The following is a 15,228-nucleotide window of genomic DNA, read 5'->3' as shown; positions in this document are numbered from 1 at the left end:
AACCTCCAAGTCGTCCGGACACTGAGGTGCTGCATTTTGACATCGCATTGCTTAGTTGACAAAGTCACAGCAGGTGAACTCAGATGCAGTTTTTCTTGACAGCAGGAGGCGGATAATAATGTGGGATGCTACTGCGATCTCGCACTATACTGACGATGGAGTCCACAAGTGGTTCATCATGGCACAGACTGGTGGAAGAGAGCCTGGGTTTAAATCAGCGTTGGTTACTGGTTGTGGCAGCTCATCACTCTGTCCTTTGGTTGGTGTTTGATGGTATTAAATATTATCTTAAGATAGTTATCAAACTTAATGCCAGCTACTTAAGTAATGCAAATGCCATTTCATTTCTAAATGGTTGCACGCCTTCCTGTTGCCAGCCACACAGAGCAGGATGTGTGCAGCAGTGCAGCTTGATCTGAATCTCATAAAACCACCTGCAATACACAAACAGAAACCAGCTGAGAGTGAAATGTCTTTTTTCCCTGCATTTACTAGCACTTTAGGTTAAAGAGAATTAAATAAACATCTCATTTAGCTCACGCAGTGATGATACAACTTTCCTTTCATATTTGTTTACACATGTACAGTCTTTAACTGACACAATCTGCTCTAACTTATTTTTCTTTTTTTATGTAATTACCTTCAGTTGTGCATTTGACTGGTGTACAGTTTTGAATCTATCTTCACTCAGTCTCAGTTGGAATATTAAAAAACATCATGATTATCATAATCATTGCTAGTATGTGTTGGATCACGACTACGTTTATACTTGAAGACAAAATTACAAACACTAACTAAATGGGTATGTTTTATCTTTTTATTTAAGGTGACTTTAGCAAACTGTTCACTCATAATAGAGAGAACAACGTTACATTAGCCCCACTAGCTAAGGCTAACTAGCATTAGCGACTTACCTTCCACAGCTGTCGTGTGTCGCGACGTGGGGGCGTGGCCTCACGGATAAACGCGCAGGTGCCCGCAATCAGCTGATGACAAAGTGCATATCAGGTGTGCACGCGCAGCCCCTTCTCATCACGCTGCTCTTCAGACACCACGTTAGTTCGGTGCCTTCGGAACATCTTCAGAATCAGAGCGTCCTTCAGCCACAGAAGCGAAGACGAGCCGCAAACACGAACCTTAGCAGCGTTTACACTTGACTTCCGTCAGCAAACGTGTCTGGCAAAAGGAAGCTTTTGGTTTTTAAAAGTGGCGCGTGGCGCAAATGCGACGCGTGACGTCAGGCGCACCAAAGTCGCCATTAACATAACACTCAAGTGTTTTAACTGTTAGCACGGATTTCCACGGTAAAGACGGCGTATCGACCTGGTCCACAATCAAGATTCAACAAGAAGGGTAAATTTTTATGTATTTCGTAAATTTTTATGTATTTCGTAAATGCATTTCATAACATGTTTACGTTCCTGAAGTTCAGCAAAGGAAAAACCTGTGTATTTAAATGTATTCGGCAATATAATTTATTCAGTTTGTCTTTAATTCGTTTTCTTTTTAAATCACAGACATCAGATGTGGTCGAGCTCATCCGGACTCAACAAAGACCTGAGACTTATCTGAGAACTGTGAGTGAGCTTAACGAGACAATTAACTCCCTGCCACAGACAAACATGTTACAAATGCTGGTTTGTAAATACGAAACAAACAAAAAATTTGCTTTAAAAAAAAATAAAAAACGAACTGTCCTCATGGCATGTAAATGGCACTTTATCTAAAATATAGAGGCTAATATGGAATTAAATATTTGAGATACATGAATTTAATATGAAATAGTTTTTTAAAATGTATACCATTATTTTACCTGAAAGACTTAAAAGATTTTATTTAACTTTTTGCTGCTCAAAACTGTTAAAATATAAATCAAGATTGAAACCAAATCTGTGTTATGAAAATTTATTTCACAACATGTTTTCAATGTTTCCATGTTTAATTGAATGTTCATGGAGTTCTCTGCTAAACCCTAACCCTATAAATAAAGATTAAAAGCAAATGTGTTGGCTGTTTTTTAATTACAGCAGTATGAAATCTGCAAAATAGTTAAGTAAATTACCATCACACTGTGGTACAATGTTGTATCTACATCTGATTACTGGTGTTTAAGTAGCATAAAACTGTTCCCATCAACTCGGATAATTTAGTGTTTTTCTTAACTGCTGCTGCTAATCATCTGCTGTGCATTGACTAATTTGTGCCTCATCAACCAAAGCTTTCACAGAGCAGGTGATAAAATAGTCGTACTTAAAGTTGCTAAGTTGCTGGCTAAAGTTTGTCCATCAACTCTAGCTTGGAGGGCAGAAGTCAGGGCAATATTTCAGTCTTGCTGCCACTGAGAGCGTGCCAAAAACACACCTATGTCAATGCTCCTACTCCAAGAAAGCCTTACTCATGTTAATCAACCCAAGTCATTACCCCTCTTTGCCTTAATCACCATTTATCATCCACCTACACATTTTTCATAGGTTCATAGTACAAGTCATAAGGTGACGTTTCATTCATGTAGACGGGATGTGATTTGTCACGAGAAATGGAGGGAAGCAAAGTGGTGTTTAAATGACTAGAAAACTCTTAAAATATCACCATCAATTCCATTTTTTTCCAACTTAGTTTTTTTGTTTGGCTTAATTTTCTCCGAAGCAAGAAACACAGCTGAGCGTAAAATTAACATTATATATTTAAACAAAACTTGTATATTTCTGCACTTTTGAAACATCCTTGTTTCTGAAATGGTTCATTAGAAATTAGATTTTATTTCTTTTTACAAACCACATTGAGCTTATGCAGTCAATCAGTCAAGTTTATTGTATACCAGGACATGAACACATGTCGTCCTGTATTTTTAGTTTTTTTTACATCTGGGGCTTGAGACTGACCAAACTTTTTTTTTTGTGTCTTTCAGATCTATCGTTTTGAAGCGTCAAACAGTAAGGTCAAAGTTTTTTATCCTGGGTGGCCGCCGTGCCCTCACTTTGGTCTTTCCTGGGCCGCCGTGCCCTCACCGCGCTTTTTTGGGCCGCCGTGCCGTCACTCCCAGCTTTCCTGGGCCGCCGTGCCCTCACTTCGCGCTTTCCTTGGCCGCCGTGCCCCTACTGCCTTTTCATTTCAGGTGTGTCTACATAACATTACGTTTTATTTTTGGAGTGTCTTTCATTAAATCAACAGGGGTTTAAACTTAAAACAGAGCAAAGGGCAAAACAAAACTACAAGTTTTAAAACTTCAAATGCACCAAAAACAAAACCTCAGTCTGCTCCTACACTCACCTCGGCAGTCTTTACAAAACTCAGGTCAAAACAGTTTCCCTGATGACCCGTCAATCTGTGGTCATGTCAACATGAATTCAGCATTTCTTTATTTCCTGGTGTATTACTAAACAAAGGTCATTCATGGTGGATCTTCAAAAACACTTTTATGGGTTATGGTTTTACATTTCTATTTCAGCTCCTCCAACCAAGATAACAATTTTGTCCAACACAGCTGTCTAATTTCAAAACGATTGCATTAATTTTCACGTCGGCATTTTTTCACCGTGACGGTCTCAACTTGCGTTCATTCGTCGGTCTAAAATCCAAACTCTAGGCATTTTATTTTCCCCCTCTCTGATGGTTCTCTTGTGTGAATGCATTTCTTGTCTTGGTCCAATAAAGTGCAATTTGATTTCAAAGAGGCTTTATTGGAGCAAACAGAAATTGTTATAATATTAAGCAGCACCTAACATGAAAGCTGGCAGTTAAATCCACAGCAAGGTAATTGATTTCAATTCACAAATACATATAGGACCTAAGTTAAGTTCAATGGTCTATTTGTGAAGTATCACTCTTTAATTCAGTGTAGTGTAATCTCCCCTTTAATCTAGCCTTGCTTTACAGTTCTATAGCACTATTTAATCACTATCTCAGTCTGTGGTATAGCTAGCTTCTCAGGTAAATCAGTTATCCTTCACTTACAGGTGATACTGTCTTTGCATTTTTCTGTCTAACCCTTTCTCTCTAGGAAATTGAAGTCAGGGTCACAAATGCAGCCTGAGAAGAAAGTCAGGGGTTTAAATAACGTTAGAGGCTTTAATGATTTGCTGGAGGAAACTGTCCCTTTTTTATATATATATATTAAAATGGATTTAGTTGATCTTATCTAACTCTTAAAATTATAAGTTTATCTGTTTGTGCAAAATAGAAATAATTTTCCACATTAGTCAATTTAAGAGTTAAATTTATTTGTACTCGGCTGTTTTTTGCAGCTTTTATTGTACTTGATCAATTAGTGTTAAATGTTTTAGCTTATAAAGTGTTATTCAGCCCATGGATACTGTGTTTACAGTCAGTATTGTTTAAGTTGAGTGGGCACATTCATACAAATATGGAATAGAACTTTGTCACATGGTGGGCTGTTATGCCCACTTAGATATTCAAATGTTTATGTAAATCACTAGCTTTAATAAATGGAAAAAAAAAATGCATGATGTAAAAAATTTTGCATTGACCACAATTGTTTGTGTAATTGCCTAAATTGTGGTTTAAAATATATATTTTTAAAGGTTAAATTGCCATTCCTGGCTTGCCTGTCTTTGCCAAAACCACTTCCAACTGGAGATTCAGATCATTTCTGCCTCCGATGAGGTTTTTTTATTTTTGCGTTTTATGTTGGGAGGCCTCCCAGCAGGGGAATTTAACCCACCCCTGTAAAATACGTGTCATTCGTTTATGGTAGTGTCACTGATATCGCAGCATCAGTGATGTAGGAATATTTTGGACAGTTTCAGGAATGACTGGAATTGTTCAAACTAGCATAGAGGCGCGTTGACTCTCTGAGAGGAAGCACATTTGGCAGAGACAATGGCAACATAATATAGGTTACCATAGATATATACCTTTTAATTCATATATAATAGATTAATGGACTAATAACAATTAATTTTCAATCCATTTATTGTTGGGCCCTCATGATCATGAATCTTGAGGTGTCATTTACCAGATTTTACAATGTAATTTTTAGTTTCCTGCTTTTGACAAACTTGACGTATTAACATTATACTGTGGGCTGAATTTCAGAGACATCATCTTGAAGTAGATGTAGGACAGAACCTGGTGGCCTTTAGCATGCAGCTGTAATATTAATTGAATAGCTGCATTCATTAATTGTAACTTTGTTTAACTTTGTCACCTGGATGACCTGTAGACTAATGCTGTCTTTTTGTTTCCATGTTAACACCCATGTGTCCCTGGACCCAGAAAATGGAGCGGTTTGTTAATTGTCCATTATCTTTACACGTTAATCTGATTTCTGACAGATTGAGTAGCTCACCTTGTTGCTAATCTAGCGTTGTTCCCTGTTTTTATTTTCTTTTTATGCAGTTTTTCATCACTCGCTGCTGTTGGCGAAAGAGAGCAGTTTCCTGATCGAGCGTGACTTCATGTCTGAGGTAAGATGTGTCGTCATACATACACAAAGCAGACAACTTGAAATGCTTAGTCCTAATTTGTCTAAATCTTTAACACGTCTCACTAGAAGTTCTGTATTAGGACTCGGTTGTACAACCGGTCTAAATCTTTAACATGTCTCATTAGAAGTAATTTAATTTGACAGTATGTCACCTTTAGTCTAGTTACAGACTGACTTGGTATGTGAGAGTTTAAGCTCCTCCAAAGGTCTGAAGCTTGTTTTTTTTGTTTGTTTTTTTTTTTTGCATATTTTTCTCTTTAGATATCAGTAAGGATTTAATGAGCTGGGCCTCCTTAACACTGCAGAGAACAAGGTCAACTGAGTCGACTCTAAGGAGACTTTTCTCCTTACCCTTCTTCTCTCTGTGTGAAGGAAATCTAATCATGAAACCCTTACTGGTTCTTGCGTCAGCCATGATGGTTCAGTTTCCAAAACTAGACAAGGATCCATCTAGTTTTGTGAATCTGCTCCTGCATGCTTTGTTTTTTTGTCCCCAAACTAAGTAACTGATAAACATGTTTTAATATAGAGCATTTCAAGTTGGATGCTTCGTGTGTGGTATAATGACACATCTTACTGAAGACGTGAAGTCATGCTGGATTAGGAAACTGCTCCCTTTAGCCAGCAGCAGCAGTGAGTGAAAGGCAGCATAAAGGGGGAATGACACACAGGACAACAAATGGGATTCATTTAGTCAAGTAGTGGTCAAAGGGTTGGAGCAGTGAGGGACTAAAGTGAGGGCAGTTTAAGTGCTGGGTTTTTTATAACCAGCTGAGAATTGTATCAATAGTTTAGGATTCTAGGAGAGTCTAGGATTTTGGGGAACTGATGGGTGACGCACACCTTACAATTAAAAATTACCAGGCAACAGTAAGGGAAAACTTAAGGTGGTACGCAGACAAACACATGGGTGAAAAATGTAAAGGGACATTCAGGGCATACTGGGCCCGAGGGCTTTTCCTCCAGTATTATCAGTATAGCTTCCAAATTAAAATGACTTTGCAGCACAATGATTAGCTGTTTTGCAGAATTTAATGTGATAACAATCTTTGCTTTAGGATTCATAATGCATACTAATACTTCTTAAATTAATCTACAAAGAGCCTCTGCATAACTTAATCCCTTATCCCAATCAGTATAAAAAAGTAGTAGCATAAATCCAAAGATTGTATTGTTTCCACTTGTAGAACTTGGCGTTTTTATAGACATGGCAGTGTAGGAACAGGGTAGGCAGGAGGAGAGATGGAGCCCAGGCTGTGGATCCAGACCCAGGCTGCTGTGGTAAGATTGGCCCTCAAACTTGGAACAGGTGAGCTACTTAATATTTGATATACCACAAAGGAGTGCAAAAGAAATATCTAATTGTACTTTTTGGATGAATAGGTGCTGAACACACAAGCCCAACGGTGATGGGAGGCAGCAGTTGGTTCCTTATCCTGTGCCACCAGGGAGATGGACGTAGGACACCATGGACCGGAGGCTGCAACCTGGAGAGCCGAGACGAAGATTACGAGCCAAGCTGGACCAAACCGGACCAAACCCATGATGATGCTTTGCCACGGGATGTCTTCAGGTATGTCCTTTCATATTTTATGAACTTGTTTTATTCCTTGCATACTTAAAACTTGACATTACTTCTCTGTTTACCTTTAGGACCCAAGCTGGACGGAGCTGGACGGAACTGGACCCAAGCCCATGAGGTTACGTTTCTACAGGATGTCTTCAGGTACGTCCTTTCATATATTATGAACTACTGGTTTTATTCCTAGCATACTTTATACTTAAGATTACTTTTACCTTAAGGATCCATGACCCAAGACGGACCGAACTGGACCCAAGCCCATGTTATGTTTCTACAGGATGTCTTCAAGTATGTCCTTTCATATATTATGAATGTGTATTATTCCTTGCATACTTAAAACTTAACATGACTTTTACTTTTAGGATGCATGACCTAAGCTCTACCAAACTGGACCAAACCCACGATGCCTCCAAGTATGTCCTTCCATATATTATGAACTTGTATTATTTCTTGCATACATTAAACTCAACATTACTTTTACCTTAAGGATCCATGACCCAAGCCTGACTGAACTGGACCCAAGCCCATGATGTTATGTTTCTACAGGATGTCTTCAAGTATGTCCTTTCATATTATGAATGTGTATTATTCCTTGCATACTTAAAACTTAACATGACTTTTACTTTTAGGATCCATGACCTAAACTGGACCAAACCCACGATGCTGCTTTGCCACAGGATGTCTCCAAGTATGTCCTTCCATATATTATGAACTTATATTATTTCTTGCATACATTAAACTCAACATTACTTTTACCTTAAGGATCCATGACCCAAGCCTGACTGAACTGGACCCAAGCCCATGATGTTATGTTTCTACAGGATGTCTTCAAGTATGTCCCTTAATATTATGAACTTGTATTATTCCTTGCATACTTTATACTTAAGATTATTTTTATTTTTAGTAGTCATGATCTGAAACAAACTGGACCCAAGCCCATGATGTTATGTTTCTACAGGATGTCTTCAAGTATGTCCTTTCATATATTATAAACTTGTATTATTTCTTGCATACTTTAAACTCAACATTACTTTTCCTTTTACCTCTAGGATCCCTGACCCAAGCCGGACCAAACCCATGACGTTTTGTTGCCACTGGATTTCCTCAGGTATGTCCTTTCATATATTATGAAGCTTGTTTTTATTCCTTGCGTGCTTTATACTTAGGATTATTTTTCCTTTTACCTTCAGCGTTCATGACTCAAGCTGACCAAGCCCTTGCTTCACCCTGTCCTAAAATCCTCACCTTCAAATGGCTGTGCCCAAACTACAAGATATGGTCAACACCCTGTCCTGAGTTTTCCATGAACTGTACCCCTGAAAACCAGAGACCTTTTTATGTCAACGATAAACAAAAAGCTACAACCTATAGCGCAAAGGGCTTGATGCTTTATCCTTTTTTGCCCAATTGCTTCAACAGACTCATCAATGTTTAAGTCTAAATTTTAATTTAGACTTAAACTTTAATTTATTTTCTGCGATAATTAAATGGCATGTTTACGAAACAATTTGTATTTAATGTTTAAGGAAACGTGCAGGAGATGTTAAAATCCCTGTGCATGTTCTTTTAGAATCAACATTTTCATTTTTCTTAATGTAGAATCATTCAGGATTTAATGAGCTGGGCCTCCTTAACACTACAGAGAACAAGGTTAACCGAGTCGACTCAAGGAGACTTTTCTCCTTCCCTTCTTCTCTCTGTGTGAAGGAAACCTGACCATTTTATCCTGACTGACTGGTGAACCATGGTCGTGCAGTTTCCAAAACTAGAAAAGGATCCTTCTAGCTTTGTGAATCAGCTCAACGTGGTATTACCCACTTGTTAAATATTAATCATGTAAAGCTAAATGTCTTTTTGTAGACCAGAGTCTGAAGCCTTTGGGCAAAACTGGGTCTTATTTCAAATGTAATTGTCAAAATGAATTGTCTTGTCACCCATACGTACAACCTTGTTTTCCTGTCATTCATATACTGTACTTGCATCAATTCATTTTGTCAAATTAAAATTTACATTTGAACTAATATTGCAACTTTGGTGCTTGTGATTATTTTAATTTGGTTAACATTAAATGAGATTGAAGGCAGCTGGAATGTAACATGTTGCGTGCAAAGATTGCTCCAATGACTAGGGTGCAAAGACTTTCATCCCTAAATTAAATATATTTAGTGTGCATTGGATCTCGGGTCTTCAACATTGAATGGTAATTAAAACGATGGTTCCTGGATTTCTCAAATTTAATTTGAGAGCCTACATCACAGGATTAATTTAACTGACCTGGAATAAACTAGCAGTTCGACACCAAATCAAAAAAATCTACCTAAAAACCTGTGATTCTATTCAGATATATTTGGTTCTTGACTAATGTGGACATGTACGTTCAGTTACTGAGCACGGAATCATTTTTAAGAATATTTTTCTTCAAAATGTAACCCGTAGATCAGGTCCTTCTGGTAGAAAGTGCACAATGTAATGGCAAACTTTAAGCAGCTTTTTAATGAGGTTAAAATGTACATGGTAAATGATTTATCAGGAGCCGACACCAGCAAAGTCTAAGTAGTCATTAAAGTCAAAGCAGCACATTTCCTCACTGTCACTTTGATCGATAAGTCTCCAAATTTAGGTTTCACACTCGCCTAAATCGAGTTCTCCCGACAGTACGGGTCATCGATCAACGCTACACTCTTAGTCCTCTGACCTACCGTGGTCATTTCTCAAAGACGGAGGACGTTAAACTAGAATAGAACATGTGGCTCATGAGTATTATAATTTACATCATTTCCTGAAATATCAGTCGCATAACTGATCAAACCCCTCAGCTTTGTGAAGAGCCTCTGCCATGTAATCACTTAATGCATGAAAGATTATTTGATAAATATCTACAGTATGTAAAAGTGTAAATGGTAAAGATTGGACCTGGATGTTTCACAAGTCAGTGGCATGTGTTGACTCTGCTGTTTAAAAATGGCTCATATATATAATTGAAGTGTTTCAAATCAGTGGGAATTGCAGTCCAACTATGATCAGTAATTAAGACAGAACATGCAGTGTATATATACTGTAGACACTGCATTAAAGTGTCTCACACCAGCATGAAGTGCATGTTTAGTCTTTCAGACTGATGGAACGCAGCAGGCTCTGGCAGTGTCCGTGTTCAACATTAGTGTTCATCTGGGACCTGTGGGATCACAGATGGTGCAGTGACAGCCAGGCTTTAGCATGCTGCTTATACTGTGTAACACGAGCCGCTAACACTCGCAACAGCCAATTAAGTGAATATTAAAAGGAATATAATTTGTTTGTGCAGCACTTTGCAAGATTAAGCACAAAGTGACTTCCACATCCAAGATGAATACAGAGTAAAACCATTACCTCTGGTATTAAGTTATGTTCAGCTATAATGTACACAAGTAGGTTAAACTAGTAGCTGTTTGTTTTTTGTTTGAGTTGTGTGTGTGACCTGCATATTAGTTTATAAATATCGGAATGTTTCCGTGATATTCTGTTTCAAGGGTCATTTGAAGCAGTATTGTACTTTGTACCAAGCTGCTTTCGACACTCTGAACACACTTTCTGTTTGCACTGTACAAATATCTCCACAAATGCAAGGTTTTATGTATAATGTGTTTACTGTGAGCTACCAAATAAGTCATGAGGCTGTTGTATTTAATGATTTAAAACACTGATATAATAATGGGGGCTGCACCACATTAATATTCTCTCTGCTTAACTTATTGGCATTCTGTGTGTGTGTGTGTGTGTGTGTGTGTGTGTACAAAAGTCCCACTCAGCATTTCTGACTCTTACTTTACTTACTTAATTACTTCATAGATCACTGACAAGAATCAGAGTAACACTCGCCCTGAATCCACAAGTCACACCCTGACCCCTTCCCATCACCCCCCACCTGTATCTCCATGAACCTGACATATCCCAACACTGAGTCACTGACAGAAGATGCACAAGGCTCTCTGGGTGTGCATGAGTCACCTTTTGTAGATGCCAGTAAGAATAAAACTTATTTTTACATTATTAGACTGGTGAACCTGTTCCTTAGTATAGTGGTGTTTCGGTTTTGTGTCACCTGGCGACATTCCTGCACTACACATAGGTCTGTCAAGACAGGAAGATTGCGCTAGTAAAGTGAGACAGTTGCAAACAGGTTGAGTATCACTGAAAACACAGTGGCCACAAAAAGTTTACTAAAGACGCTTTTTCTTTATACAGTTCTGGCTCGACTCGATTCTACTCCTTTTTTTTTTTTCTTTGTACCTGCTGATTTAAATGTGACGTTAAGCTGCCAAACACTGATTGTCTAGTGTCATCACTAGAAGACTCGTGAGCGTCCAACACATGAATCAAAGCGAACAATGCCAAACTGTAGATGAGTAAAAAATAGACTTGAAAAATCCTTAAAGTGTGTTCAGCTCCTACATCCAGCAGGAACATTTCTAAAATCTCTAACAGAGGAGTCTGTATTTAACGACGGCACTGCCGAAAGCCGGCAATCGTAAGCCGAGTCGCAACCCGTTCAGCCGTATTATAATTTAGTGACTGTCAGATGAAGTCTGCTCTGGTCATGCAGGAAGTACTGAACTCATTGTGTTGATGAACTGATTCTAATGATTCAGTTGCACTGAAAACACTTGTTTGCGTGTAGTACCAAACCGAGTCGAGTACTGCTAGAGCTATGTAATGGAAAAGCACCATCATTTAAAAAGAAACCTGGTTGTATTGCAGTTCTCAGGTGAAGGATGCAGCGTACACATGTCACATCCTTTCTGCACATGTCGACCAGAGGCAGAATAATATCAATAAAAAAAAAACAACCTTAACCTCTAACAATTTCTGTCTTCCTCTAAATGACAGATAATAGCTGTCATTTATCAGAACCTCACAAGCTCAGAGTTTCATCGATTACCATCAGAGTAGGAAGGCAGAGGCACAGTGATGGAGGCTCGGCCTCACACACGAGAGCTGTCAGAACAGAGCAGGCCAGTGAACGCCCCACACTGAGGGGAAAAACAAACTGAAAATCACAGGAGGAAACAGATTATCATCTCTGAACAATGCACTGAAAGCTCCATGTTTGGGCTGTTAATGACATGCACAGACTGGGGGGTGTGATGGGGGGGGTGATGTTTCTCCAGCACAACCTCACACATCCGAGACAACTGCATAACACAGGGAGATTTACTCTTATAATGAAATCCTGTGCTTGCCAGTTGCTTAGCAACAAAAGTACTGATTCATACTGGTACATAGCGAGTGTGCCTGACACTGCATTTCTGATATTTTTAAAGAAAGGTGGATTCTTAAGATGAAGAGAGAAAGGTGGGGTGGGGGGGGCAACAGGAAGTACAAAATCAAAGTGCGGAGAGCAGAAGGCAGATTGGAAGTGAAAGGATGACACGTCCCTGGTCAACTCCCACAGAGTAGCACAACAGGTTGGTGGAGCTCACCAGCTTCACCTGGCAAACCAAATCTGACTGCTCTCTTGTGAACAGCGTTTTCTGGTGATTATTTCATCTACAGTCAGGTGTCAAGAAAAACTTTATATTCTTACAGCGTGATCATAATCAGACGTGGCTGAAAAAAGCAGCTTGAATACATTGCACTGGCCTGGGAACTTGACATTTTATCACTATTTATAGCCATTATTTATAGACGTTTTAAAGAGCAGGTGATTAGTGCATGAGAAGATTTACAGCTGAAGGATGAACTCATTAGCCGCAGCCCTAATTGTAAACGGGAGCAGACCAAAGCGTGGAGATGATACAGGTGTCTCCCTTTTTTTTAAAAGGTCAACACCACCCTGCACGAAGCCTGTGCCATTTCTCCACTACCATCACACCTGTCTGAGAGATGAATGCGCATACATGCGTCTCTGGAACCTCCATCACTACACTCCTCCTGTTGTTGTTTTACATTTCTAAACTACATTTTGTTTAAATGGGGAGGGGGAAACGGAGCTCTATAATTGAGACCTTTGTATTGTTCCGTAAAGATGGACAGCAGACGGCCTCGGGCAGACGGTGTCATAACAATTATAAAGCAGAAAATCTAGTGGCAGCGAGCCTTAAATGTTAAGAAAATAATTTCTCGGGATTACACTGGGACTCGAGTGTTAACCTCCACACAGACACTTAAATACACACCAGTGGTGAGAGAACAGAGTCTCACACTTGAAGCAGCAGCTGGCAGTGGCAGGATCTGTGTGTCCTGACTTTGAGGAGATGAGAACATGTATTATGGAAAGCTATGCTAGGACTGAAGGATTAAAGTAAAATATGGAATTGTGATTTTTTTTTTTTAATTATTTTTCATTTATCGCAATTTGATTCCTGACATAACTACAGTTCAGAGTTTACAGCATTTAACAAGATGGAGCACAGAGATGCCTTCAGGTTGTTTGCCAATTTAAAAAAGCAGTATAATATTGCGATTAGTTTTTTAAATAAAACATAATACTCAAAAGTAGAATTTCTCCCTTCCAACAGGTACAGAAACACTTTGCCAAAAAAACAACAATCATACTCTTTTAGCTACTGTGTTGTCGGTAAGATAAAATTCTGCATTAGTTTGTTTCATTAATCCACACTACACATTGTTTTTCATTGGACCAACATTAAATTAGAAAGTAGTTAAACTCAGCATGTTTGTAGGGAGCAATGGATCACCCAAACTATACAAACACATTTTGAAACACTGGATTGAGGGATTTCACTTTTGTTTTTCGTGTATTCTGCTTTCAGCAGCACTGATGGAGGCAGTGAACACACATACACACACCACTATCATTGAACCTGGAGCATCCCCAAGCAATATAATGGCAAAAGAGAAAGGTAGTAAAACTATAAACCCAACACACCTTCACCAGTATGTGGGCCGTTGTAGTACAAAGGTATCTCATTGTTACTGTATATGATACGAAGCCAAGAGTGGCACATTGTTTAATTAGGACTCAGTCACACACAGTGTTCTCTGTGAATGGAGCCTCAGCACAGATTTAACTACAAGTCTATTTACATCAAACTCACAGGACAAGTTATTCTATAGAACAACAACAAAAGTATGTGATCCACACGTCAATAGATGAAGCAGTGGCCTGGTGACATACCTTCTTTTTGGCGCGACAGTGGCAGCACACGGTCCACAGATACCTGAGGGTCCTCCACAGGAGGATGATGAAGAGACCCCCGAAGAAAGTGACCATGGATGAGGCGAGGAAAGCCCACCACATCCGCTGGCCGTTACTGTCACAGGGCACATCAGGTGAAAACGGGATGATCACGTTCATCTTGGATATGTGGATGGACGGGTCTGAGTTGAATCTCTCCCTGTTCTTAGGCATTATCAACTTCTAATCACCTCCCAGCCTAAACAAACAATCGACTCTATTGGGAGTCAGGCGCTGTGGGGAGGTCCAGCCAGCGCCTCCTCATGCCACAGCAGCTCAGCCATGTTGAGTGAACCACCCTCCACTCATCTGCCTTCACGCGGGGAGGACGCTCAGGATGAATGGACAAAACAAAAGCAATAATAATATATGTATTAAAACTCTTAAACGCGGATTCAGTCGCGTGTCTCGCGATGCGCCTTCATGGCTGCGCGTTTTTATCTGCGCGTAAAAATCAAAAATAATAACAAATTTCACACCGAACTTCTCAAAAACTCACGATTCCACGGACAGTCCCGCGTGGATCAAAGTGCAAGTGTTATTATAGTGAGAAGTCGATCGATGAGTGGATGAATGGATCACTCCTTCACTCCCAGCTTTCAGGAGGTTCGCCGCTGGCAGCTCCACACCGCGCACTGTTGAATGCGCCGCTCGCGTCAAAAGTCGCATGCGCTCGGTTTTCCTTTTGAGGAGCAGACGTCGTTAAAAAACAAACAAACGGTGACGGTGTCTCGGGTTATGAATAGCGGGTCTCTGACGCCCGATCGCCGCTGGCTCGGCTCCAGCAGCCGCCCGTCACAATCCCCTCGCTGGAAGATGGCATCGCAGATTTACAGGTAGCGGAGGGGAGGAGCCACCGATGGCAGACGTCGATGCTTATCTGGATGTTCGGTTATTTATAGTGACCGCTCCATTAATGTTTGATGACCCTAACTTTGTGGTCACATCCGTCTAACACCCAAACATGATTTTAAAAACCACTGACGACATATTCATATCAAAACAACGGCTTTTTAATCATTT

General features: G+C 39.6%; 1 protein-coding gene and 1 long non-coding RNA gene across 26 annotated transcripts in view; one reads left to right on the top strand and one right to left on the bottom strand.

Annotated features, from left to right (window-relative positions):
• Nucleotides 1-14,579, bottom strand: part of LOC122759084 (calcium-activated potassium channel subunit alpha-1) — an 88,623-nt gene extending 74,044 nt beyond the window's left edge. For all 24 annotated transcript variants that reach the window (XM_044013612.1, XM_044013605.1, XM_044013627.1 and 21 more), the window contains exon 1: nt 14,146-14,579. In XM_044013612.1, coding sequence (XP_043869547.1) covers nt 14,146-14,379 — 234 coding nt within the window. In that variant the 5' untranslated portion in view covers nt 14,380-14,579. The remainder of the gene's footprint in view (nt 1-14,145) is intronic.
• LOC122759087 lies at nt 1,457-9,049 on the top strand. 2 transcript variants are annotated; one of them, XR_006358229.1, is made up of 11 exons: nt 1,457-1,577; nt 2,909-7,019; nt 7,100-7,172; nt 7,250-7,316; nt 7,391-7,441; nt 7,516-7,585; nt 7,658-7,716; nt 7,791-7,860; nt 7,933-7,997; nt 8,078-8,136; nt 8,219-9,049. It is a non-coding gene; the product is annotated as an uncharacterized LOC122759087 (long non-coding RNA). The 2 variants fall into 2 exon arrangements; XR_006358230.1 differs by lacking the exon at nt 7,391-7,441.
• Nucleotides 14,580-15,228: the final 649 nt, after the last annotated feature.

Source organism: Solea senegalensis, linkage group LG18 (assembly GCF_019176455.1).
Source record: "Solea senegalensis isolate Sse05_10M linkage group LG18, IFAPA_SoseM_1, whole genome shotgun sequence".
In the NCBI taxonomy this organism is placed as follows: domain Eukaryota; kingdom Metazoa; phylum Chordata; class Actinopteri; order Pleuronectiformes; family Soleidae; genus Solea; species Solea senegalensis.
This window is presented reverse-complemented; position numbering and strand designations above follow the sequence as displayed.